The sequence below is a fragment of the Crotalus tigris genome, unplaced genomic scaffold (assembly GCF_016545835.1).
Source record: "Crotalus tigris isolate CLP2741 ecotype Arizona unplaced genomic scaffold, ASM1654583v1 scf7180000024382.2542628, whole genome shotgun sequence".
NCBI lineage: Eukaryota > Metazoa > Chordata > Lepidosauria > Squamata > Viperidae > Crotalus > Crotalus tigris.
Window position 1 is genome coordinate 2253699 of NW_024100552.1, and position 27705 is coordinate 2281403.

General features: G+C 39.9%; 1 protein-coding gene across 1 annotated transcript in view; it reads right to left on the reverse strand.

Annotated features, from left to right (window-relative positions):
• The window catches only part of KCTD1 (potassium channel tetramerization domain containing 1), an 84981-nt gene extending 71902 nt beyond the window's left edge, over nucleotides 1-13079 (reverse strand). The window contains exon 1 of the mRNA XM_039328606.1: nucleotides 11063-13079. Coding sequence (XP_039184540.1) covers nucleotides 11063-11071 — 9 coding nt within the window. The 5' untranslated portion in view covers nucleotides 11072-13079. The remainder of the gene's footprint in view (nucleotides 1-11062) is intronic.
• Between the last annotated feature and the right edge of the window lie 14626 nt (nucleotides 13080-27705).

Sequence of the window (27705 nt, forward strand, 5' to 3'; positions counted from 1 at the left end):
ACTAGGGGTGACATGAAAGCAATGTTCCACTATCTCAGGGGTTGCCACAAAGAAGAGGGAGTCAAGCTATTTTCCAAAGCACCTGAAGACAGGGCAAGAAGTAATGGATGGAAACTAATCAAGGAGAGAAGCAACCTAGAACTAAGGAGAAACTTCCTCACAATTAGAACAATTAATTAGTGGAATGCCTGGCCTCCAGAAATTCTGGATGCTCCAACATTGGAAGTTTTTAAGTAGAGATTGGACAACTATTTGCCTGAAATGGTATAGTTTCCTGCCTGAGCAGCGGGTTGGACTAGAAGACCCCCCCCCCAAGATCCCTTCCAACTCTGATATTCTGTTATTAAAGCACACTGGACATAGGGTGAGCTTAACTACAATCTTTGCAATTCAACCCTGCTCTACTCTCTCACATATTTTATGGCCATTGAAATATAGAAAGTTAATCTTTATTGACGTACATGAAGATCTATGGTCCTTCCAGTTTCAGTTTAAAAGGTGAAAGAGAAGGTGTACTGTACAAAGAGCCTGCCCCTCTCTTTTTCAAGTTATGTATATATTGAAACCTTACAGAATACACTCTATCCAAATGCATAAAATGCTACTATCAGTTCATAGTACTTGTATATGTACAGTAGCTGCTGAGGGAAGAAAGTATAGTGTAAAAAATCAATTTAAATGGCAACTAAATGTAAAGAGATGTTAAAAAAATTCTGGACCAATTACATAAATTTGTGAATGATCATTTAATTGAATTGTACAGATTATACTCTTCGGATTCTCTTGACTGTACTATTTATCATTTTTCTTTCCCTATACCCATATGAATTCATGCTTGACAACCCAGGAAAATACACATTTGATGGAGTAAATGCCAGTCTGTGTAATGTTATGCTATAACGAATGTTTTCATTTTTAAAATGTTAACACAATTCTTTATTATTTCTATAATTCAGGAAATCCATGGAGCCACTTTGAAATTTTAACTATAGAATTATGTATTATATTCAATTTAATGATTGTTTTCTTCAAAGAAGGCAGTGCAGCCAGCTATGAGAGGCAATGTTTGCCTAATGCACATAATCATGGAGAAATAAAATGGGCCTATAGGATCCTATTTAATTTACCTAAGACATTTTCTACTTTATGAGGATAAGGAGATAAATGCCTCTAATAAATCACATTGTAATTTATTTCTCAATGACTACATACATAAATCAAGTGTTTATAACATTTTTTTCTTTTTTCATTATCATTTGATACTTAAATATACAGGATTTCTAAAAAAAGAGATTAGCAATATTGTTAACAAATTAACTAAATTAAAAACTGCAAAGTCAGAATCTCTTTATGCATTAACATTTATTCATCTTTTATACTCAGGGCCATGCTCTCTCATAAGATCGTCTGGTACTCTTAACTTTTACTGTCTAGAAATAGCTCTACTATCTCATTGACTCCTTCTAGGAGCAAAGATTGAAGTTTGGGCTACTGAGAGTATATGCTGTCCATGAGATAATGCATTATACAGAAAAAGAGCAAAAAAGAGATTTTCTTTTTACTTCTCAGGATTGTTTCCTAAGCTGGTATACGATACAGTAAAAGTATCTGGATTTCTTTATACACATACACATTTTCCCCACAGATTAAAAAGAAAAAATAACAAAACAAAATTGGATAGGAGTACATATTATCAGTGTGGCTCAACTCACTTGTCCATGAGCTATAAACCATTCAAAACCATTCACCTGAAATTGTTTCAACTAGAAAAAAGGTTTGAATACTGTTCAAGCATAGTGTATTTCCTTCAAAACTGTAATAAACAGGCTTCCAAATTTGATTAATAACATTTTCAACATTTGGAGCTCATTCTGAGTGGCAGGCGATGAGATTTCCAATATGCAAGCAGTGCTCTATAGACACATAGTACAATGTAAATATCATTTTTAGGAACTGCACATAACTAAAAAAATTAGGAAAATACATAACTTGTACTATAGAAGAAATAAAGTTGCCAGCAAGGCCGGGTATTTTTGGTAATGCTATTGGTTGCTGCAAAGTGCACTTATTTTTAATAAAATGTTCTATTTATGAATGTGCATCAGTCTGTCCATTTTTCATTTTTCATGTGTTTTTCATACATCTTTTAAAAATTGCTCCTTTCTTTGTACTGAGATCAGTCTTTCCTTCCCATGTTTCTTTCATCCTGGACTTTTCCATCTTCTCCCTCTGACACTGGGAGAAATCCTTGCAAGTCATCTCAGGAAAATGGTGCTATTGGTAAACATTATAGAAGGGTTGGAAGGCTAAACTAGGGTTCTGTTTTGAAAGAGAACTGGCTTATTGGGCAAATGGGTTGCCTTCCTAGAGTTGCCTTCCTAGAGCAACTTCATACTGCACACCATATATCAGTCATGGAGAACCTATGATACACATGACAAAGGTGATACACTATGTTTTGGGGAACACACAGTGTTCACCAAACATTTAACAACAACTATTCTTGAAAATAGATTCTGTTCTCACATGATTTTTGAAGGCTGCAGAGGCTGTGTGAGAATGGAGTGTGCTCTTGCCTAGGACCCGGACCTTCCAGAAATTGCTTGAGAGGGCCATGCTCTTGCATGGTCTCTAAATTGTGTGAGAACAGGGTGTGTTTCAATGCAGTTTTTAGAGGTTGCAGAGGCTGCAGAAAAACATTCTCTGAAACTGCTTCAAGAGCAAAGGCCTTCTGCAACTTGGAGCAGCCTCAGGGAGCCACAGGGGTCTGTCAACAAAAATAAAACAAGGCTTTATGTGCCTTGGGGAGTGGTTCAAGGCGGCCTTTTTGAATGGCAGCAGTGGTGTTAGGGCTGAAGTCAAGGCCTAGGCCTCGACCTCAGATCCCGCTTTGGCATTGCTGCTGAGTACTGCTGTTCAGTGGGCTAGATAGAGTATTATTTCTTTTTGTTCAAGGGTGGCAGTGACATGCCAGCAGTCAAATAAAAATCAGGGAGCAAAGGTCATGACCCCAGTGCATTGCAAGTAAAGAGAAGGGCCACAAATAGTTAAAATTACAATAAAATTTGCATTTTAAATGATTTTCTTTGAAGCAGAAAAAATTAAGATTACAACCTAGAAAAGGTAGGACAAGGTAATAAAACGTAATAGGGTAGGGCAGAATAATTCTTATGGATTAGCAACTGTTACTGAAGCTCCAAGAAAACAAAAGATGGTAACCTTACATGTAAAATTATAATGAAATGCAAGCACTTAAATAACTGTGTGTCTGTGTGCAAAAACAAGGATTTTCCCCTTCCTCTGGAAAATCCAATGTACCTTTAAGTCAGTGGTTCTCAACCTTTTTAATGCCGCGACCCCCAACCGGTCGTAAGTCGAGGACTACTCAACCGGTCGTAAGTCGAGGACTACTCAACTGGTGCAGCACCGTTTGCAGAATGGGACTTTTGGCGGGCTCAGCAGGGCAGAGACAGCCTGGACAATTCCTATTGGCTTTTGAAAGCCAATAGAATTAGACTCTATTCAAGAGAGTCTATTCTATTGGCTTTCAAAAGCCAATAGAATAAAAGGGAGTAGCACAGCTAAGGAAAAGGGGGAAAAAATGGCGGATTGCGTTGTTTAGTGACCCCCGTGAAATGGTCGTTCGACCCCAAATGGGGTCCTGACCCACAGGTTGAGAACCACTGCTCTAAGTAGCATGGCAAAATGAATGAATGAACGAAATAGGAATCAGAGAGAGAATTTTTCTCTTGGCAAGATTTTTTCCCCTTCAAATGCAGAGCAAAGAGTTGAACAACTACAATAACAGCATTGCTGGCCAGATGTGTGACAATCTGTGTTTCTGATCATTCTGTATTTGAGATCATGAAGGACAATCTACAAACATTCAAAAGGGTCCCTCATTGTTGTCTTTTGCTGAACTGTAGCACAACATGAATGTGCCAGAGGGTGCAATGGCTAAATTTCACTCTCAGCCAACTATAACTCTCAGCATCCTTACTGCATGCCATAACAGCTGGAACTTTGGCACATTCGGAGATAAATCCCTCTATATAAATGATTATACCTTCATGAGCATAATTGTTGAAAAGTCTTTGTTCATCCAATGATACTGGCAGGGGTTTCACAATGCACAAAAGCTTTCATTGCATAAATTAAATTAAGGAGGAAATATGGTGAAAGTTCGGGAAGGATCAACATGCTAGGATTGTGAGCTAGCTAGAGGATCATGTGGGCCATCATTACAGGATGGTGCATTAGATGGATTTATGGCATTAGACATCCTTTGCCTCTTCTTTATGCATGCTTTGTAACAGCCAGATAAAATGCAAGTAAATCAGGATGAAAACATCTGAACAATACAAATATCTATTGTTGCTAATAGATCAGGGGCAGGACAGTATGCTTGTTCCTGTACCTTTAACAAAACTTGGTCTGCAAAAATCAGCTATCATTTCCCATGGCATGGCATGGATTAGAGCTGTTTTTGATAACACTATTCACAATATACTGAATGCAAAGCCCACAATTCACTTTTTCTTCCCATCATTATTGCACATTTAATAGAAAATCAGTGGTGGTGAAGTAGTCTGTAAATATATGCACTGAATAGCTCTCAGTACCAACAGAAACATAAATTATGCAAGATTCCCACTGATGTAGAGCACCAAAGCACATACAGCAGCACATAAAATCATATTGCAGTATCATGAATGTGGGACTGGTGGATACTATTCTATTTACTCTGCTAAAATGGCTATTAGTAAATGCAAGAAACACAAGAACTATGGTACAATTAAATGTTAGTATCAGTTGTGATGATATAATTTTGTAACTGTGTGATGATCAAATTCAAATGCATTAATTCTTGAGAAATGGCTTTTTGTGTCTCTTAAAGGTATATTGTCATGGATTTAATTTCAGTAACAGTTTACCTGCATCTTTTAAATCATCTGCGAACATTACTAAATAACACTAAACTTTATTAATACAGACTAAATCATTCAACTATATGTAAAATCTCCCTTAGTTTTCTTGAACTTTATTGCAAATATAAAACATTTTATATGTACAAAAGTATAAATGCTTGTTATGAGGTGGATTGGATGGAGACTGTTAACTTATTTCTATATATTCGTGCTACAAAACATCCATTTACTAGATTCCCCTAGCATTTTTTAAAAAAATAAGGCTAGTATCTTTATTTTAAAGGTACAGAATTTCCCATCTACTTTTATGGAAATATACTGAATATTTGACTGCAGTGAATTCATTCTATGCTTCTACGCAGCACTATGTAAAAAGTACTGAAATAAATGTAAGTGTTTTAAGATTATAGCTCAGATTAGAAATAACTATAAACAAGACACATCTTAGCTACGAGAGAGACCTCTAGTGTATGCTAGAACATCTTGTGTCATGCTTCAGGCATAATTAATACACCAAAATCACTGCAGTCATTTTGCATACATGATATTAAATTTCAGTAAGTGTCTCTCAGAGTGAATTAGTTTTAAATGTTCTCCTAAGTGTGCAGCTTAACTTGAATGGCATCAGACTAAAACTGAACAAAAACTCAACCCTTCCTTCTGCACTATGTCTGATCAGTTTCAATGATTGGATTTTATAGCTGAATGATCAAAAGGTCACCAGCAGTATTCAGACCTTTATATCCAGGATCACAAATATTTTGCCTAACAGTGTCTTGTATTCCTGCCAGACCAAAATGTCAAAAATAAAGCATTTTATAAACCTAGTGTTTATCCCACTGAATGCTGTAGGGTGGGTTTAAAATAACTGGTCTCTGATTTATTTAATGACCAGTAATCAGTATGCATGTATAAAACTAAAGAAAATAGGGTTTGAAATTAATTCCTGCTTTAAATCTACTTTTTGGGGGGGGCTGTATAGCGGACTAAAAAAATGAAAGTTATTTAAAAACTGCCTATGTCTTTCTTTAATAATAAATTCAGGAAGTCTTTTAATGTGGAAGCAAAATGGCAGTATCCCAGTATAATTAGGAGATTTCTACATAATTGGAATAGTACCATAAATGTAAATTTGCAGATAGAGAAGTATAATTTAACAGAAAATTTCCAACAAAGAATTACAAGTTATTAGGCCATAAAAATACTGAAAGAGGTGAGCCTACAGAAGAATGTGGGTCTAAAATAAGGATGACAATCCTGTAACATATAGGTCAGTGATGGCGAACCTTTTAGAGACCGAGTGCCCAAAAACTGGCCCCGCTCCCACTCCACCCCCTGCCCCACCCCCGCACCACCACCCATCCCTCACCCCACCTGCCCGCAGGGCCACTCACCGCTTCCAGGGCCCGCCGCAGATTGCCCAGGCAGCCCAGCAGCGCTACAGCGGTCAGCCCTCTGCCCATGCCCTGCAGCATCAACTGTGCATAATGGGGTGTGAGGGCAGAGTCTTGTCTACACTGCCTGGCTGCCATGTCCTTGGCTGTGCTGCTCAGTGTGGGCCACACTCAGGGGCGACTCTCCTTCAGGGGGCTGCTAGAGAGGAGGGGTCATGGGGAGAGGCAAGGCTGGGGCAATGGCACGTGTGCCCATAGAGAGGGCTCCAAGTGCCGCTTCTGGCACCCGTGCCATAGGTTCACCACCACTGATATAGGTCATAACTTATTGTCACATTTCTATTTTGTCCACTTTGAAATCTCTGGTCATCAGTTTGACTATTAGGGAAGGCACGTACAATGGAGATGGTGAAAGGAAAACAAAGACATTAAAGTGACCAATCAAAGTTAAGGAAATATAGACAAATATTCAGGAGCCCTGATGGTGCAGTGATTAGAATGCAGTATTGCAGGCTAACACTCCCCACAGTCTGGAGTTCGATCCTGACCGGCTTAAGATTGACTCAGCTTCCATCTTTCCGAGGTCAGTAAAATGGGGACCCAGATTGTTGGGGGAAATATGCTGACATTGTAAACTGCCCACAGTGCTGTAAAGCACTGTGGAGCAACATGTTATTACATAGTCCTTGATAAGAAAAAGGTGTGAAACAAACCTCAAAAGGGGTCTGCCTTGATCCTGATTAGTATAAGAGGAGGGAAGGAGAAGCTTTGGCAGACTTTCAAAATTCTATTTTTATATCCTAGAACAATAAAATATTCTTGGAATCTTCCTGAATTCTGCTTCCTGATCTGTCCTATCTCAAAGACCCACTGGAAGCTTATGAGGAGCAGAGAGAAATTCCAATAAACAGCTCATGGAAAGTTACCAAAAGGAACCATAGAGCATAGAAGAGAAATAGTCTATCTTTCTTTAGCCAAAAGGACATTATTTATTTATTTATTTATGAGACTTATATACCGCTTTAAGTGCAAGCACTCTCTAAGCGGTGTACACCAGTAAGCAATGTATATATATATTTACATTGCCTCCAGCAATCTGGGTCCTCATTTTACCTACCCCGGAAGGATGGAAGGCTGAGTCAACCTTGAGCCGGTGAGATTTGAACCGCTGACCTGCTGAACAAGTCAGCTAAAGTGGCCTGCAGTACTGCACCCTAACTGCTGCGCCACCTCGGCTCATTATAAGTTGTAAAAATCTGTGCTCAGCATGCAAAATGGCTGCCATGTGAGATATATGTAATTAGGAAATGGGTGCTCCAAGAGCATGTCCAGCCATAAAATATCCATTTACCTGAAGGCAAATTCGCTCCCATCCTATGAAAATATTATGATATTCAAGTATTCTTGTAAAGAAATGTGATCCCACAGGCCCATGCTTTTGTAGCAAGCCAGCGTCCTACTTATTATCTATTCATCCACCCATCTTTGTTTTTCCTCTCATTATTTCACTTTATTCATTCACAAAATCTCTTTAGGAAATATGAAAAATAGAGCTAGTGGGAGCCAAATGAAGTCTTGTGGCTCACTCTACATATGACATGGAGTGTCAGTCTCCTAACTTTCCTCTGGAGGAGGGAGATGTATTAACATGGAACTAGGTTTTTTGTGTGTGTCTTGTTCTTGCCATTATTAAACTGGGAAATTACATTAATAGAAAAGAAGAATGGGAAATTAACTAAAGGAATTATTTTGGACTCAGGTGTTTCAGTTAATCCCCATTTCTTTTTAAAGGCAGCAATCTTATATGTACACCACTTGAACTGCCTAATTTATAGCTGAGTGCTGTAATGCTAATTCTAGTGCTTTTTCTTCTTCTTGTGGATTAATTGTTCTTCATTGAGAAAATAAAAACAAAAATCACCCTCATCCTTATTCAAAGGAATCTGGGAGAGTATAGCACATCCTGGGGGGGTAGAGGTTATGGTAGGAAAGAACATCAGTGTGGTTTTTTGGTAAGGTGGCTATTTTGTGAGTGAATCCACCATACACTCTCCAAATCCCAGATGTGCATATTAGTCCAGAAAAGGTTTCTTAATTAAATTTTATGGAATAAAGTATATCTTATGGATGTATACACACACCCAACAGGCACCCCGTAGTTGTATAGTTCTACAATAGCTTGTATCTCTGAATGTTTACTCGTCCCCACTAAATTCAAAGAGCCTTACTTCAAAGTAAGTTGTTCAACTACACTCTTTCATTAACTGTACATTTGAAACATTTATATAAACAAATCTGCTATATAAATTATTTTAGGTATATTAGGAAATCCCCTTCTTTCCTCATTTTTTTTGTTTGTTTTTCCACTTTCAAAGTAGAAGGACTCTTTAGGAGTCTAACTGCTGAGAAGGTAAAAGCCATTTTCCTTATTTTTAATTTGCTCAAACAATCCAAGCATGCTTGGTGCCCAGAGGGTATGCTCAAATAAACTTGTATGTGTCTGCCAGTTTTGTTGATTGAAACCAGAAGGCGAACATTTCTGAGAGAAATGTGAAGTTATAACTGTTTCCTTTATTTCAACAGAAAAGGAGGAATTAGAGAGAAGGGGGGGGTGGAAACAAGCAAAGACTTATTTGAAGATAACTATTTGCATGCCTTCCAAAGAACATTAAGGCATTTCATTTGAGCTAATTGTGTTTTATCCATTGAGCTGATGCCACTGAGACTGGAAAAAGCTAAAGGCCACAGTATTTCTGGATGGTATATATACCCACTTATAGCTACTTTCAAGCAGCAACTTTCATTGCTCCATCCAATCTTAAATATGTAGCTCTGACCAGATACTTTGTCTTGTCCATCTCTTCACTTTAGGCCCAAAGACACTCCCTAAAATCCCAGTCACAATAAAATATGTTAAACTTGCTTTCAAATGTGTATTGTTAGAAGTACAGTTCTAACTGTAAGTTTCTAATACTGAACCCCAATTTTTCAACTTTGTTCAATACCCAAATCAAAAAAACAATCTACCACCATTTTTGGCTACCATACATAGTTAATTTACAGATTAATATTCTGTGATAGGAGTAAAATCTCGGTTAACTGATTTATGAGTATCTTGCAATTACTGAGTAATTAATCTTGGTTTTTCATCTGCTTTTAACCCTGTATCCCTCCCAAACTCGTTTTGAATTGGGCAGCCGGACAAATTTAATAAATAAACCAATCGTCTTCCTCCCACAATTGTTGGGGGTGTTTATAATTAGCAGTGTAATAGCTTGGGAAATACAGCCTACGTTCAAGAACGCTGTGACTGACTTCTCTAGCGTGGCCAGCCTACGTACGACACGTGTTCGAGCATGTTTACACCGTAGGAAATCCCCACAAGTTATTTCCGTATTCACGTCCATTAAAAATCACTAATATCTATCTCCAGTGACGCATCACGAATGTGGTGCACACCCAACAGATTACCACCCACCACTTGAGCGGCTAGTTTTTGAACAGGCTTTCTTCCCCCTCCCCCCCCCCATCACAATACGTAGCGTCGTACGCAGCCGAATAAAGCGTTCGCCGATTCCTTAGTAGTTACTTCCTGAGAGTTTTAAGCAGCCTCTGGTTTTCTCGTAGAAGCCTAGTTCCCAAGGCAAAGTTCTGGCCCTTTAAGATGCCCGGTACACAGCTCGGTAGACAGGCAGCGATAGCCTCGCAAAGGTTCTGACTCGACGAGCCGTGCAGGCGGCAACCCGCCCGTTCTTCGAGGAACCTGCCAGAGGGGGGCAGCCGCGAGCGGCGCACTAAAGGGAGTTGGCAAAGACGCCGCAGGAGGAGTGGACTCTCCCAGAAAGCTCGGGTCGCCGTCCGCCTGCGCTAAGCGAGCCTTATCCTTTCGCCTCGACTGAACAGGGCAAGACGGAAAATCGTCCGAAGCTGGGAAAAGGGCGGGGTAAAGCCCGGGTATCTTTGATCTGGCGCGCGGAGCGCAGCTCGCCTCGTGGGGAAGCTGCCTCATCTCTAACCCAGAAAGCGGATGGCCCCGGGGCAGAAGCTGAACGCGCGCACGCGCTTTCGCCCATAATGGCGTCTCTCATGCAGCCAGCTGGGGCGCTTGGGGGCGGAGAGAGCCGCTGAACAATACTAGTTTAGGGCTCCGCTTGCGGCCCGTGGTTCCCGGGTGCTTCTCCGACGCTTTTCGGAAGGAGAGGCGACGGTTACGTCCATGTGCTTACGTGGAAGAGGAGAGGGAGAACGAGGGAGCAGAGCCACCCTTAGCCCGCTAGGAAAAAGCAATCGCGATAGGCTGGCGCGCGCGGTAGCCCGGCTAATTGCAAAAGCAGCCGTTTATGGCGGCGCCACGCAATGGGATGGATTGGCTGCACCCTTTGGAAGAGGGCGGCGAGCGTTAAGGAGAATCGCGGAGCGGGGAAGAAAGTGATCACTTCCAAATCGGTAGCCGCTCGGACCGGGCGAGCTCGGCAGGCGAAAAGATTGCGCGAGAAGCCGCTGGGAGAAATGCCAGGAGGAGCGTTCTAGTCGCAGCCCAGCCCGCCCTCGCAAACTCACAGCGCCCCAGTTCCAGTGAACCGGGAGACTGGAGATTTGCCAGTCCGGTGTCTCTCCTCATCTATTTCTAGGAATGTGCGGCGCTCGCCCATTGCCTGGCACATGCGTAAAAGAGAGTTGCGCCCAGAGTCCCAAGCAGACCCTTCTTAGCAAATAATAACAAACCCATCCAGATCTTACCTGAAACATTGAAGCCACGAAGTGTGTGTATGTCTCTTTTTCCAAGTCCTTTTTTTCCCCTCTCTTTTTTCCTTCCTTCCTCCCGATAATTCTCTCTCCCGGCAGCGATCTGCTCTCTTCGCTATACCAGAGAGAAATGCAATAGCTTGGCTAAGGTAGACAGAACAAAATACAAAGAATAGTTGCTCCAGGGGTTTTGAAACCCCTCAAGGCGAGGATCAGGATACAATTAGCTCATGTCTCTACCTCCAGTCTAAATCAATCTCCAAAATAAAAGTTAAATTAAATTAACTGATCACACGGGCATTAAATTGATCTCTTTCAAAATGCACACGCACAGATATGTATTTTTTCCAGATATTTCTTTTTTTTTTGTTTGGAAAAAGCAGGCTCATTCCAGCCTCCAACTTGCTTTTTACTTTCCTCTTGCACAGAAAAGCTGATTTTAATCGTTGTGATTAGTTTTGATGTAACGTTTCCGCGGGCGATTTCTGCAAATGGATGGCGTGTTTCTTTGCCAGAAGAGGGAAAAGCAGCAGATGATGATAATTATAAGGATTGTTGGTTGTTTCTTTTTCTTTTTCTAAAAGGGCATTTAGATCGGTCCTCCGCTTTTCCCTGTTGACCTAATGTTACCACTGCATTGATGTTGCCCTAACTTGTTGATTAGGATGCCCTTCTAATTTGAATAAGGGATAGGTGATAATTTGGCAAGGGAGTCAGGCATTTTCTGATCCTTTGGCTGTATGTCTTCCCAAATGACGTGTATATATATATATATATATAATAAATAAAACAAGCACACGGAGTCTGCTTTGCCCCAATCAAGTCTGAATCATTGCCTGGGGGTGATACACAAACTCATTTTGGATGTTCAACCATGCAGAATTGCAAAAAGATTGAAGGAGTTCCACTGAATTTTTATTCCAAAACGGCAGAATTAAAACAAAAATCTCACCGTGAAGGGATCACATGACCCAGTCATCGATTGTGGCTAACTTTCTCCAATTATCTAATTAAACTGGAAGAGTTCCCCAAGTATTCTGGGCTGGTAACTACTTCCTGAAAAACTTGCGGTTAACTACTTGAGTAGTTTTATTGATTTTAGTAAGACTACCCCAATACTAACTGTTTAACTTTTAAAGTTTTTTTCCAATAGTGAAAATTAAATTTGTTTAAAATCTACAGTAATGAATATTTAATTTAAAAATGACAGGGTTTATAGTATAAAGAGCACTGAAATGTGACAAAAATTGCAAGATAAATGTGACCATGGCCTTGGTCCTGCTTTATAGCCATTACAGGATGAAATAAATCTAAGGATTTTTTTTCCCCACAGCTTATTGACAGTGTATAGCATGTATTATGAAAACTTAGAAACACTACTTGGTTGCAACACTTAGATGTACAGTTCCAGCATATTTGCACAATCAGGTAATATTAATTATGATTAAAAACAAATACAATGGGATTTTTCCCATTAATTCAAAGTCACCTCCCACCTCCTGTATTCTTCAACAATGTTATTGTACCTGATTGATGCAAAGAGTTTGAGTTTCCTATAAGACAACTTTTCAAGCTAAAGGTACCTAATAAATAGTCTTGGATAGGATTAAATGATCCAATATCATGTAAAGATAATTGTTGTGATCAGTGCTTTTTTTGTTAAAAAAAAAAAAAAAGGCTGGAGCTCACACATGTCATTCAACCCATCTCGCCTACCCTACAAGATTCCATCCAAAAAAGGTGCCGGAACTCCATTCTAGGCGTTCTATGACAAAAAAAGCCTTGGTTGTAATCAAAAGCCCTAAGAATGGAGTGAAATTAATGATTTTAAAGTACACTTCACGACGTTAGTCAATGTTATTTACAAGAACAGATTTAATAAATCAGATTACTTTCCATGTAAGTAATTAAGTGAACGTTTAAATACATACCTTAGAATAACAGGTTTATCTACAGTATATTAATAAATGTTATAAATTAAACTATTAAAATTCAGCTTTTATTTAAATAAAAGTTTATTAATTTCTTCTAGCCATTGAAACATAAATATATAATTTGCATGTTATTACATATTTTCTAAATAAACCATTGAAAAGAATCAAAGTTTGGAGGGATAAAACAAAAGAGTTTGTCTTTCTGATCTAACATTTTGCATCCAATAGTAAGAGCATGCTTCTAAACATTTGTGTGTACATACATACATAAGAAGTCTACATTGCTTTAGATTTCTCTGCTTTCTCCATTCCATTCACGGAAATTCTTTTGCTAATTGGGCTTATTTGTTGGCTTTGTCCTGAAGGTCTATGAATTTAGAACATAATGAACTGATGGAAGAGTAGAAGCCTTACTTATAACACATATATTGAGAAACCCAAGCCCTCTTCTGTATGACAAAAATATAAAGCATCAAGATATTTTTGTTAAGGGAATAGTTTTAGGGGGCATCTCAGTTACTATGGGAAACCAGAAGTGTAGCAGACCAAATCACTCCAGATGGTTGGTGAACAAAGTATTAGCTTTAGAGAAAGACTCTGCCTAACTTGAAGTAATTAAATAATACAACTTAAAAGCAGCATTCTTTCTTTCATTACAAAAGAATCAGAAACATCAATAAAACCCCATTAACTGGAATATTATTGAGGAAAAAGTACATCTGAGGACAATTGTTCCTGACACCTCATCATTTTTGCCAGGAATTCAGACTATACCAGACCTGGTGTCACCCATCAATACCTTGTACAAAGATATCTGGTCCTTGCTGAGAAATCGCTTCTCCAATAAATTCCTTTTATCATTTCCTTTCTGCAGGTATTTCTTCAGCAGGCATGGATGGGTATTTTCTGCACTGTTTAAAGTAGGGTGTCCCTCTTTAACATATTTGCTATTCTATATACATTCCCTCTTGCAGGTTCACTATTAGCTTTATTTGCATACAGAATATCCAGTAATTGCTCCTTGGTATCTTTAGAAATGAACCTTTCCTTGAAAGCTTAAAGAGTCCTTGCCAATCAATTTCAATAATATTGGGTGAGAGGAGCAGTGATCTAATTCTAATTTCCATATGTATTTTGACAGATGTCTCATTGGTTGAATCCAAACAACCAGAAGCATGTAGCTAACCATAGATGTTCTTCAAAAAGAGGTAGGATTGGACTTTGTTAGTACTCATATGGGAGACGACCTGCAAATCCCAAGGTTTAGGCTAAATTAGGTTGGATAAACATGCTGGAAAAAGGTAATGACAAACAGCTTCTACGTGTTGTTGGCAAATAAGACTATCTGGTTGTGTTCATATAATACTCAAGCTTGAGTTAAAGAAGTTCTTTATCTCTTTACTCAAGAGCAATGTACTTCTGATTCTGACATGCTTGCTCTTCTGGAGATTGAGGAGCATATAGTAGCCTAGTATGTCAGAGAAAGCATGGGGATGTTTTTACAGATATGTGAAATTAATAAGATGGCTAGAATGCATTTTAAATAGGCAGAAGTTGTTGAAGAAAAACTTTCATTACTAAGACCAGCATAATTATTCTAGAAATAATTTGGTCTATTATTCAAGAGTTAATTTGTTCTTGGCAGCAACTGCCATAGCTCTGTGTTCCTATTTTTAGGTACAGTTTAGTTGTTAAATATAATTTTTACTAAAAAAAACTATGTTCAAGTTTATTTTATCTGGCATTAACTTTGAAGGGAAATTCCTCCTCTAGATTTTACATAAATCTGGAACATGTTTATGAAGCAATCTGTGAACTCAAACTGAGAGAGGTATTTGGGTTTTGAATTTTTACTAAAAAGTCTCATCTGGTTATAATTAGCTCATGGAAAACTAATATCCTCCATCCCTTATGTCATCATCAATATTAGCCCTCAACAAAATGGAAACTTTTTCAAAGAGAAAATTTTCTTAGCCTTTTCTTAGAACTTACAACATTCAAACATTAGGAGGTTTGACTAAACTCTGGAAGTTGTAACCTTTATGCATTTGGAGGACACCAAGTTAGGAGAAGGCTGTTCTAAAGGATACAGATACAGATACGAACCCATTTTTATTTTCCCCTTCTTGTAGAAAAGAAATATCAAAACTAATTCTATGAATACATTAGTATGATTTCAAAGTTTTATATTACCCTGTCAACCTGATCCTAATCTTAAAAATATATAACACTTAAGCAGAAAACAAAAACAAATAAATGCAAACACCTCTATCTAACAATCCATGTTTAAAGTGTATTTTAAAGTTTAAGAGCTGCTTATAAAATAGTTATGTTTCCTTTCAATTTTCACAAAAATAATCAGCCACGCTACCACCCGCCATCCTCGTGAGTTCATTGAAACCTGGCACTCCACAAGCAATTCCATCAACGGACACATTGATCTACAACCAGCCTATGAACCCCTCAGGATCCAAATCAACTGCACAGCCAACCAGAGACAGCACCGACCCTCAACCAATCCATGCAAGCCCCCCCTCCCCCACCAACACCTCCCAATGACCCTGACCTGAGATAACCTCCCTATCACAAGACCCATCACAAGACTCATTGATGACTCACAACTGGTCCATCCCAAGACTAAAGACCCTCACTTGACACACCCACACCTGAAGCCCTTATAAATAGAAAACTGACATTGACATCCCCTAAACTCTGCTGAAGGTGTTACCTAGCCTGGTAACGAAACGTTCAGAAACCAACCCACAAACTCAGAGAATGAATCTTCATCCTCTTTCAATTTTCTCTCCAAATTCCACTTCAAATTTCTGGAGCCAGAATCTCTTCCCTCAGCTAACATGAGGCAGTATATCCTTTTTACTCTTTACCATTTGCCATTATTCACTTCCAGCCTCTCGTGTAGTCAAGAAGATAAAGTATCATACTTTACAGTTGCATGGCTTGTCACTATTACATAGATACAACTTAAATAATGTCACTTATTTTTTGGAGAAAGAATTATATCCATATGATATTTTTCACATTAATATAAAAAATCAGTAGTCAGTACTGATCACCTCCAAGCAGAAAGAAGGCTAATACATTGATGGAATAGAAGCTGGAACGCTGTTCGCAAATGTAGAATTTAACAGCCTCTTTTATTATTAACTTTAACCTATAATAGGGGACTTCTCATATGTTATTATAAAAGCAAAGGACCTGTAACAGACTGTAGCCAAACCAATATTTTCTTAAGACTTCTCAATTATATATAACTTGTCTGGCCATTTCCACGGAAGGCCAAGCAACTGTTATCTTAATGATATAATTCTGAGTTTTAATGCAACTTTTGCCCTCCCCCACATAGCTCACTATGTGTGTCTCTCTATATTATCATATCATATATCAAATCATGTCTATATATGCCAAATAACTATTTTTTCAACCTGGTCCTTAATGAAACTGCAATCACCAAATCTGCTAGACCTTAGTGTGTGTCTCAGGTTTGGTTCAAACACTTGTACATAGCTTGGATTTATGTGACAGATGGTTCTAATTAGAGACTGCAATCAGGACTAGCCCTCCCTAACTTGGCACTATAGACAACATAAATTTTCCTGCTACCCTCAGGCTTTTTAGGGACCAATATAGTCACTCCATGGCTTTTCCTGGCAGTCTGATCCCCAGTATTCAGTGTCTTTAGTTAGCAAGTTACTTCCCCAAAGGAACTATAAACAGACACTGTTCTTGTTTTTAATGCAATGGACCAATAGGAAGAGGAGAATATTCTGATATAAAACTAAGATTTATTTCATGAAGAAAAGTGGGAATTCTGATGGGGGTTTTGAATTCTGGGGGTGGGATGGAAATGACAATGGGCTTAGTCTAAAAATTATGCAATCATGGAAATCACAATGTGGAAAGTAAATCTCTTTCCATTCTTGGAACCAGTGATTCACGACTTGGGGTAGTGTAAATGATATATTTTATCCAGCACTTTAAAGATACTACGGAGTATCTGAAGGCAGTTCTGTTTGTAGCACAATCTGTCTTATTTGCAGTTCATCTGGTATAGAACCACTTAGCTTTGCTTCATTGTCCTATTGCCTGAACCAGAACTGTTCCTGAGATACCTAATAATGCAACAGAGTTGCCTTGAAGGCACTATATAAATTTATGTAAGTATATCTCTTTGTGCATCCTTTGGGTGTTAGAAATTCTTAGTTTAGCTAACCATGAAAATAACTGTCATGTAATTCCAATATAGATGCTATGTATATAACTCATATATCACAAACCTTACAATCAACATCCACAACGTTCTAAACCAGGAGCTACACCTCCCCCCTACCAGAAACAATCTGATATAGACTACCCAGAAACCTCCCAACAACATCAAGGGGAAACCACACCCCCTTTAATTGGAGAAAACAACAATAATGACATTGGAGCGCTTAAGAAATTTGAGGATAGAACCACTAAATTTAGCACTACCCATAATAATAATAAAAGTGAATATCCCATACAGAGAGGGGAGAAAAAACATGTGATGACGACCCGTTCGCTCGATAAAAGGGAAAGTAACATGAGCGGGGAATCTGCCCAAATACCAACAGACTTTTGCTCACAGAAATGGGGGGGATTTAACTTGAATATTGACCTACGAGGGAAGATGAGCATGGAGGACACCATGATGGAGGAGGATGATTCAAATGGAGATGTGAACACAAGTGCTCGAGAGAACGACGGAAGAAATCTTTACTCCGATTCCCCCTCCCACCTATCAGCTGTTCAGCGGGGAATGCTGGCACGGTCTAGGAACCAAGCGCAGATGTCTATGGAACCCGTTTAAACCACCTTGTTAGAAACGGTCTCTCAGCCCTGAAGATGTTGGGGAGTTTTCCCAACGAAAGCTTGGCAACCTTTTAATATAGTATTTTAACTTTAAAGTCCTGGTGAACGCGCTTTATTCATTCCATATATATATATATATATATATATATATTCTTCGAACTCTGGGAAGAATATAAATCAGCTGTTTATTGTTACAAAATTTAAAACAATAAAAGCAACTATTTATTATATTAAAACAAACTTAGCTTTCGTTGATCCACTGTCAGCGTCTTCAGAATGAAGTGTTGGGGTGGAGAGATCTCTTATAAGCCTTGATAACCTAGTTTCTTACTCATTGACCGTGTGATAAGGCCATTTGTTCTGACTGACCGTAATTGCCTTAACTCTCCCACCTCCCCTTGTTTGCACTCCAGTTCTACACCTTCTCTCCTTCCCCTCCTTGTCCATCTTCTCCTTCCTGGTGTTGCCGTTGGTATGCCTTCCAGCCACTCCCCCACACTCACTTTGGGCCGCGGGTCCGGATCCAGTATCCCAGGTGTCCTTTCATTGCTGTTCCCCTCTTTTCCATTCTATTTATCTGCCTGTTGGTCCTGTCTTCCATCATGAGTCCTATTTTCTTCAGTTTCCCCTCACGTCCGGGTGTGTGTGCCTGCAGCCCTGCCCCGTCCTTCCATCCCATCTGTCTGCAATCAGCTGGGCTGCCTGCTGGCTCGCTCCTGAATTCACTCCCTCTCAAGATGCTGACAGTGGATCAGCAAAAGCTAAGTTTGTTTTAATATTGTAAATAGTTGCTTTTATTGTTTTAAATTTTTTAACAAACAGCTGATTTATATTCCTCCCGGAGTTCAAATCTCTCTCTCTCTCTCTCTCTCTCTCTCTCTCTCTCTCTCTCTCTCTCACACACACACACACACACACACACACTGTTCCCTGAAAATAAGACCTACCCCGAAAATAAGACCTAACTTGATTTTTGGGTTGGGCCTAATATGAGGCCTCTGATGGCAAAATGGAGACTGGGGGGACACCACGCATGTCAATCTAGAGCTCCATTCTGGGCTGCAGAGGCATTTTCAAAAGCCTCTGATGGCAAAATGGAGGCCGGGGCAATGCACGCAAGCGGCGGTGAGTGGCTGCAGAAGAAGCGGGATGCCTGGGCAGGGCTGTCGGTGCAGGCGAGGTGACATTCCCTGAAAAGACATTCCCTGAAAATAAGACCTGGTGCCTCTTTTAGAGGCAAAAAAAAAAAGACTGGGTCTTATTTTGGGGAAAGCATGGTATATGTGTGTATATTATGTATGTGTGTGTATATACGCAGACACACACACACATAATACACACACACATATACAAATATATACACATACACACTATATATATATGTATGTATGTATGTATGTATGTATGTATGCATATATATGTTTTCTGAGGTTTTCGCGGGTGTTTGTATGTAGGTCTTTGGTTATTCGGGTTTTCTCCCACGTAAAATTGGAAGTGTCTTGGCGACGTTTCGACGAAGTCCCATTCGTCATCTTCAGGTTGGTGTTTTCAGCTTCGTGCTTCGAGCAGCAATGTGTGGTCTTCGCTGTTTCTTCCTTTTAACTGCCAGTGGGGGTATGAACTGATTGGGTGGGAGCTTGGCTGTGTTCTAATTGGGTGGAGGTGTGTTCTGATTGGTTAGGGGCTTGGCTGTGCTCTGATTGGCTGGGGGCTTGGCTGTGCTCTGATTGGCTGGGGGAGTATTCTGTTTGGGTGGGGGCTTTGTTGTGCTCAGGTTAGTCTGAGTTGCAGGGGGATTTAAGATGGTGGGCTGCCTTGCTATTTATTGGCTTCGCGTTCATGGTCGTGCCTCATCTTCATGGTGGGTTTCAGTTTGCTTCATGTAAGGATTGGAAGGGTTTAAAGTGGCTAATGATGCAGCTGTGGTCTGGCTTCTGTTTTGTGGTTGTGCCTCATCATCGGTGTGTTTGCTTTTTGCGTGGATGTGTGGTGGTGACATCCTGTGTGGTTTTTGTGAGTGTGGGTCTTGTGTCATTTTTTGTGTTAGGGAGTCATTTGTCAATAAGGGCGGGTTTCCAAATGGCTGGTAGGCGGGAGGTATCATCTCGTTTGTTCATGCTGTGTGGGCATTTTTCTATCTCGATGGCTTCTCTGATTATTCTGTTATTAAAATGTTCAGTTTTGGCGATAGTTCTGGTATTTTTAAAGTCAATTTCATGTCCTATGGCTTTAAGGTGCTGGACCAGGGAAGATGTTGGTTCCTCTTTTTTGACTGAGTTCTTATGTTCTTCAATGCGTGCACTTATTCTTCTGTTGGTTTGTCCGATGTATGTGGTGGGGTAAGCGGTACATGGGATTTCATATACTCCTTGATTTTCTAACTCAATTTTATCTTTAGGTTTCTTAGGATGGTGGATATTTTTCTGTTTGTGCAGAATGCTGTTTTGATGTTGTGTTTATGGAGGATCTTGCTGATTCTGTGTGTGGTGCCTTTTATGTATGGGAGGTGGGCTTTGCCGTTTTCTTGCTTGCTGTCTTGTATTTTAGTGGGGGTTTCTTTTTGGATTAGGTTGGTAATCTTATTTCTTTGGAATCCATTGGATGTTATTACATTGGTGAGAGTGTGTAGTTTGGTTTTTAGGTGTTGTTCGTCAGCTAAGCGTTTTGTTCTGGAGATGAGTGTCTTGGCTACGGAGTTGATCTGTGCTGGGTGGTGGTGTGAGAGAACATGCAGGTAGCGGTTTGTGTGTGTTTTCTTCTGGTAGATGGTGTGTCCTAGGGAGCCATTGGATTTCTTGTAGACTAAGACATCCAGGAAGGGAAGGTGGTTATTAGCTTCTGTTTCCATGGTGAACTGTATTTTGGGGTGTAGGCTGTTGAGGTGTGTGAGGAAGTTGTCCAGTTTTTCTTTCCCATGTGGCCAGATTATGAAGGTGTCGTCTACGTATCTGAGCCAGAGTTTGGGTTTGTGATCAGATTTTTCTAGAGCTTGGGTTTCAAAGTGTTCCATGTAGAGGTTTGCAATGACAGGTGAGAGGGGTGATCCCATGGGTGCTCCTTCTGTTTGTTTGTGTGTGTGTGTGTGTGTGTGTGTGTGTGTGTATATATATATATATATATATATATATATATATATATATATATATATATATTCAAAATAAATAAATAAAAAATGAACACCAGGGAATTCTAAACTATATAAAAGTTTAATAAAAACGCCAAGCTTTCATCGGCAACTGCCGACATCATCAGGGCTTAAAATGCTAGTTAGTGAGGAAGTCCTTTTATAGATTGGTCAAGGTCTGCGCCCGCATCCTAGATCTCGTCATCGGGCCTAATTGAATAAACTGTGTTCCGGTTGCAGCTCTTATACTGGCAGTTGTCCTTTTCTTGCATCCCTTGTCTGTATGCGTAGCACCACATATTCTCCCTTCGTTGGCCTCAGAATCGGGCAGGGTATTCCCCCCTTTTTTTGTTTGGTCATGCCTCCTGTGTCGCCCTGTTGTGTGTTCCTGTCATCCTTCCCCTTTCTCCATTCGAGTGGGGGGAAAGGAGGGGGGGAATACCCTGTGCGATTCTGAGGCCAACGAAGGGAGAATATGTGGTGCTACACATACAGACAAGGGATGCAAGAAAAGGACAACTGCCAGTGTAAGAGTTGCAACCAGAACACAGTTTAATCAATTAGGCCCGATGACGAGATCTAGGACGCAGGCGCAGATCTTGACCAATCTATAAAAGGACTTCCTCACTAACTAGCATTTTAAGCCCTGATGATATCGGCAGTTGCCGACAAAAGCTTGGCGTTTTTATTAAACTTTTATATAGTTTAGAATTCCCTGGTGTTCATTTTTATTTATTTATTTTGAATATGGATACACCCAGGGATCATATTTTTAATGTGATTATTAATATATATATATATATATATATATATATATATATATATATATATATGGTCTTTGGTTATTCGGGTTTTCTCCCACGTAAAATTGGAAGTGTCTTGGCGACGTTTCGACGAAGTCTCATTCGTCATCTTCAGGCTGGTGCTTTCGGCTTCGTGCTTCTAGAAGCACGGAGCCGAAAGCACCAGCCTGAAAATGACGAATGAGACTTCGTCGAAACGTTGCCAAGACACTTCCAATTTTACGTGGGAAAAAACCTGAATAACCAAAGACCTACATACAAACACCAGCGAAAACCTCAGAAAACATATATGTGTGTGTGTGTGTGTGTGTGTGTGTTCAATAATGCAGTCCTTAATCTCCGGGAAAAGTGTAAACTAGTTGTTTATTGTTAAAACAATACTTAAAACAATAAAAACAGTTATATACAAAGTTAAAAAACAACTTAGCTTTCGCTGGTCCTCTGCCAGCGTCCTCAGAGTGAGGCTCACGGGGTGGGAAGGAGTGCAAAAAAGAGAGGGCGGGACGACTAAGGCAATTACAGGCAATCAGGAAGAATGGCACTATCACACGGGCAATGAGTAAGCAGTTAGATCGGCAAGGGTATAAAAAGAACCTCCCCATCCCCTGAGCCTCACTCTGAGGATGCTGGCAGAGGACCAGCGAAAACTAAGTTGTTTTTTAACTTTGTATATAACTGTTTTTATTGTTTTAAGTATTGTTTTAACAATAAACAACTAGTTTATACTTTTCCCGGAGATCGAGGACTGCATTATTGAACAAATATGCCCGGGATTCACATTTTTGCAACCATTAAGGACACACACACACACACACACACACACACACACACATATAGTGTGTATGTATATATATTTGTATATGTATGTGTATATATATGTATGCGTGTGTGTATATACCATGTTTCCCCCATGTTTCCTGTTTATTTTTATGCTGGTGTTCGCTTTTCTTATATATATTTTACGCGGGAGAAAACCCGAATAACCAAAGACCTACATACAAACACCCGCGAAAACCTCAGAAAACAAATATTGCACCTCTATGGGGAGGAAATCCACCATCTGACCAGGACCTATGAAAAACTCAGAGTCCAAAGAGCTTCCATTTTATGTGACCTTGCATTCCTACGCAAATGCCGAGATCAAAATTTAATCCCTACATGCTTCCAATTGAAATTCCACTCCAACTCTGCAGCCACCAAACGCATCCTGAAAAGAACAGAATTGGCCCTAATCAGAAATGAACTTCACACAAAAAGATTCCTCCTAGACCGAATCAACAAAGATCTCCTCACACTTCACCTCAAACTCAGCAACAAGATCCACCCCGCACTTTGGGACAAATCCAAACAACTCGCCATCTGGAGAGCCGAAACACAGACCACCCTCAAGTCAGACACACACACCAACAAACTCCGAAGACTACAAGAACACCAGAAACAAATCCCTCCTCCCTCACAGCCACACATGAAACAAACAGTGCATAACATCTCAGATAGGATCCTCACCAAAGCTGAAACCAATGTCCTTTCCAAAGGATTCAACTTTGCAGTCGCTCCCAAACACATCCCCACTGAAACCATTATATGCGGAGTTGAAACCAGCCTGACCAAAATCAACCCCGACGACGCCAACAGAATCAGACTCGAAATCACCAACATCCTTTTCACCAGCAAGCCACCCAAAAGCAACTTATCCAAATACGAACAGATAGCACTACTTAACCTGAAAGAAGACACCAACATAATAATCCTACCAGCAAACAAGGGAAACGCCGCGGTGGTTTTGAACACATCTGATTACCAAACCAAATTAGCCATACAAACCCCTAAACACAGATCCCACCACCTACCTGGAAAAAACCACTAGATCCAAAATAAAAGCCTCCCCCATTAGTGAAGAGATCCAGCAAAAAATCATTCCAGAGAGAAATCATTCAGATGCCCTAAGCTCTATGGTCTCCCCAAGATACACAAAGAAGGAACCCCACTTAGACCCATAGTCAGTTCCATAGGCTCACCTCTACAAAACCTAGCCAAATTTATCGCCAAACAACTACAGCCCTATGCAGAATCCATCACCTCACACGTAAAAAACTCATTCCAGTTCATAGAGATCATAAAGAAACAAAAGTTACAGCTCAGCAACCTACTCGTGAGCTTCGATGTCATATCCCTTTTCACCCAAGTGCCAATCAAAGAAGCCTTGACAGCTATCCAAAACAAATATAACCTTCCCAAACACATCCTAGATCTGACCAACCACTGCCTATCCAATACATACTTCATCTATAACGGACAAAAATACAAACAAATAGAAGGAGCACCCATGGGATCACCCCTCTCACCTGTCATTGCAAACCTCTACATGGAACACTTTGAAACCCAAACTCTAGAAAAATCGGATCACAAACCCAAACTCTGGCTCAGATACGTAGACAACACCTGCATAATCTGGCCACATGGGAAAGAAAAACTGAATAACTTTCTCACACACCTCAATAGCCTACACCGCAAAATACAGTTCACCATGGAAACAGAAGCTAATAATCACCTTCCCTTCCTGGATGTCTTAGTCTACAAGAAATCCAATGGCTCCCTAGGACACACCATCTACCAGAAGAAAACACACACAAACCGCTATCTGCATGCACTCTCACACCACTACCCAGCACAGATCAACTCCATAGCCAAGACACTCATCTCCAGAACAAAACGCTTAGCTGACGAACAACACCTAAAAACCAAACTACACTCACTAATGTACTAACATTCAACGGATTCCAGAGAAATAAGATTACCAACCTAATCCAAAAAGAAACCCCCACTAAAATACAAGATAGCAAGCAAGAAAACGGCAAAGCCCTCCTCCCATACATAAAAGGCACCACACACAGAATCAGCAAGATCCTCCACAAACACAACATCAAGACAGCATTCTGCACAAACAGAAAAATATCCACCATCCTAAGAAACCCCAAAGACAAAATTGAGTTAGAAAATCAAGGAGTATATGAAATCCCATGTACCGCTTACCCCACCACATACATCGGACAAACCAACAGAAGAATAAGTGCACGCATTGAAGAACATAAGAACTCAGTCAAAAAAGAGGAACCAACTCCTTCCCTGGTCCAACACCTTAAAATCACAGGACATAAAATTGACTTTAAAAAGATCAGAACTATCGCCAAAACTGAACACTTTAATAACAGAATAATCAGAGAAGCCATCGAGATAGAAAAATGCCCACACAGCATGAACAAACGAGATGATACCTCCCGCCTACCAGCCATTTGGAAACCCGCCCTTATTGACAAATGACTCCCTAACACAAAAAATGACACAAGACCCACACTCACAAAAACCACACAGGATGTCACCACCACACATCCACGCAAAAAGCAAACCCAAAGCCACACCGATGATGAGGCACGACCACAAACCAGAAGCCAGACCACAGCTGCATCATTAGCCACTTTAAACCCCTCCAATCCATACATGAAGCAAACTGACACCCACTCGGAAGATGAGGCACGACCATGAACGCGAAGCCAAACAACAGCAATGCAGCTTACCATCTTAACCCCCCTGCAACTTAGACTAACCTTAGCCCAACAAAGCCCCCATCCAAACAGAATACTCCCCCAGGCAATCAGAACACAGCCAAGCTCCCACCCAATCAGTTCATGCTCCCACCCAATCAGTTCATACTCCCACTGGCAGTTAAAAGGAAGAAACAGCTACGATCACACATTGCTCCTAGAAGCACGAAGCCGAAAACACCAGCCTGAAGATGACGAATGGGACTTCGTCGAAACATTGCCAAGACACTTCCAATTTTACGCAGGAGAAAACCCAAATAACCAAAGACCTACATATATATATAAATATATAAATATATAAATATATAAATATAAGAAAAGTGAACATCAGGATAAAAATAAACAGGATTGTTTAATATAAACAAGCCTGTGAGTAAAAAAGTTACTTTCTGAGCTTTCATCAGCCAACTACTGACGTTATCAGAGTTAAAATGCTAGGTGATTAGAGAGCTTGCCTATATACAGCTGCCTATCTCTGCACCCGGCTCCTCGAGCATGTCATCGGCCCATTAGCTATGTTACTCTGCAATGTGTTAAATTGATTCTCATCCGGCAGCCTGTTGGTGGATCTGATGAGTGTAGCTTCCTCTCCCTGATCCTGCAAAGAACAACTATTCAGTTATTCCTGCTTCATACTCCCCCCCTCTTTTGTCTCTCCTTCCAAGCTGTTCATCATCTCCTCCCATAGCAGCTCTTGCTGCCTCACCTGCAGCCCTATCACTCCAGTCCTGCCATTTGCTCTCTTGTTGTGGTGTCACCCGGTCCCCCTCCTCTTTTGCCAGTTTGCTGTCCTCCCCAGGGATTGCAGCTTCCCCATTTGTAGAGCCATGGTCTTGCTTTTGTACCGTATGGGATGGATTACCACGTTGTTTCTCCCATCTTCTGAAAATCTGGTATGCTGGTAGAAGGTCTATGTGCCGGTTGATGGAATTTTCATCCGAAAGCCAGGCTTCTTTAAGAAGGCGGCCACTCTTAGTGGTCTCACAAGATATGGTCTCTGTGTTTTCCAAATTGAATGTATGGTTCAAATTGGCCATGTGAGCCCACACTTGCGAGCGCTGCTCCTGCCTTTTGATTGCCAGTTCATGTTCGTGGACCCTAGTCCTGAGCCTTTTAGCTGTTTCCCCAACATTTCCCCAATTTAACACATTGCAGAGTAACATAGCTAATGGGCCGATGACGTGCTCGAGGAGCTGGGCACAGAGACAGACAGCTGTATATAGACAAGCTCCCTAATCACCTAGCATTTTAACTCTGATGACGTCAGTAGTTTGGCTGATGAAATCTCAATAAGTAACTTTTTTACTCACAGGCTTGTTTATATTAAATAGTCCTGTTTATTTTTATCCTGGTGTTCGCTTTTCTTATATTTTTATTGATATGCCCATGATTCGCATTTTTAATGATATTAAGGATATGTATGTATGTATGTATATACACACATACACACACACACGTATATATTCATTCAACAAGATTAAACATATCCTAATTTTATGTGCATTATTTTGTACTCTTAATCTTCTGAAACATCATAACAGATAACAGAATAGCAATCATGAAAGTTCTCCTTTATTTTTCTACCAGCTAACATACAAACATCAGAACAATTAACAACATATATATATAATTGAGAGAGTAGAATTACAATATTCGGTCTTTTTATTACTGAGATAATAGGTACGTAGAACAATAAAGAATGAATAAGTTTCAAATATATAAACACTTCAAAAGCCAGACTTTTCCAAAATCAAGTTGATGTTCTTTCTACAGACAATATACAATGGATGGTCTTTGATATCTTGCATTACGGAGGAAGCAGTTTGAAAAATATGATTGTTTATTCTCATGTAATAATAGAAACACATATTTATTACAAAACAGGAAAACTGAAGGTACATCATAGTAATGGTCTAAGATACTACATGAATGAAAACTTGTAAAAGAGAAAGTCAGCACTGGCAGAGTAAGGAAATTATTTTAGACAGCATATTTGGAAGTCTCTTTAAAATTGCCATTGTGGTACTATTACAATAAATAAAACAGACTCTTTTCATATAATCAACAAAAAGAACAATAAGCATGGAAATCCTTTTAGTAAACTAGCGTCCTTCAAGAATTTATCTTTTGCATGATACTGTGTGCCTTCCAATAATGGTGAAGGATAGGACATTCACAAAAAGAAAAAAGAATACTTTGTCATTCAGTATATGATTGAATTCTCAGATTTGGTACCATAAGATAGTGAAATGATTGCCAGTTTGAACAACTTTAGAAAAGAATTGCATCAGTTTATGGAAGACAAGTTTACCAATAGTTGCTG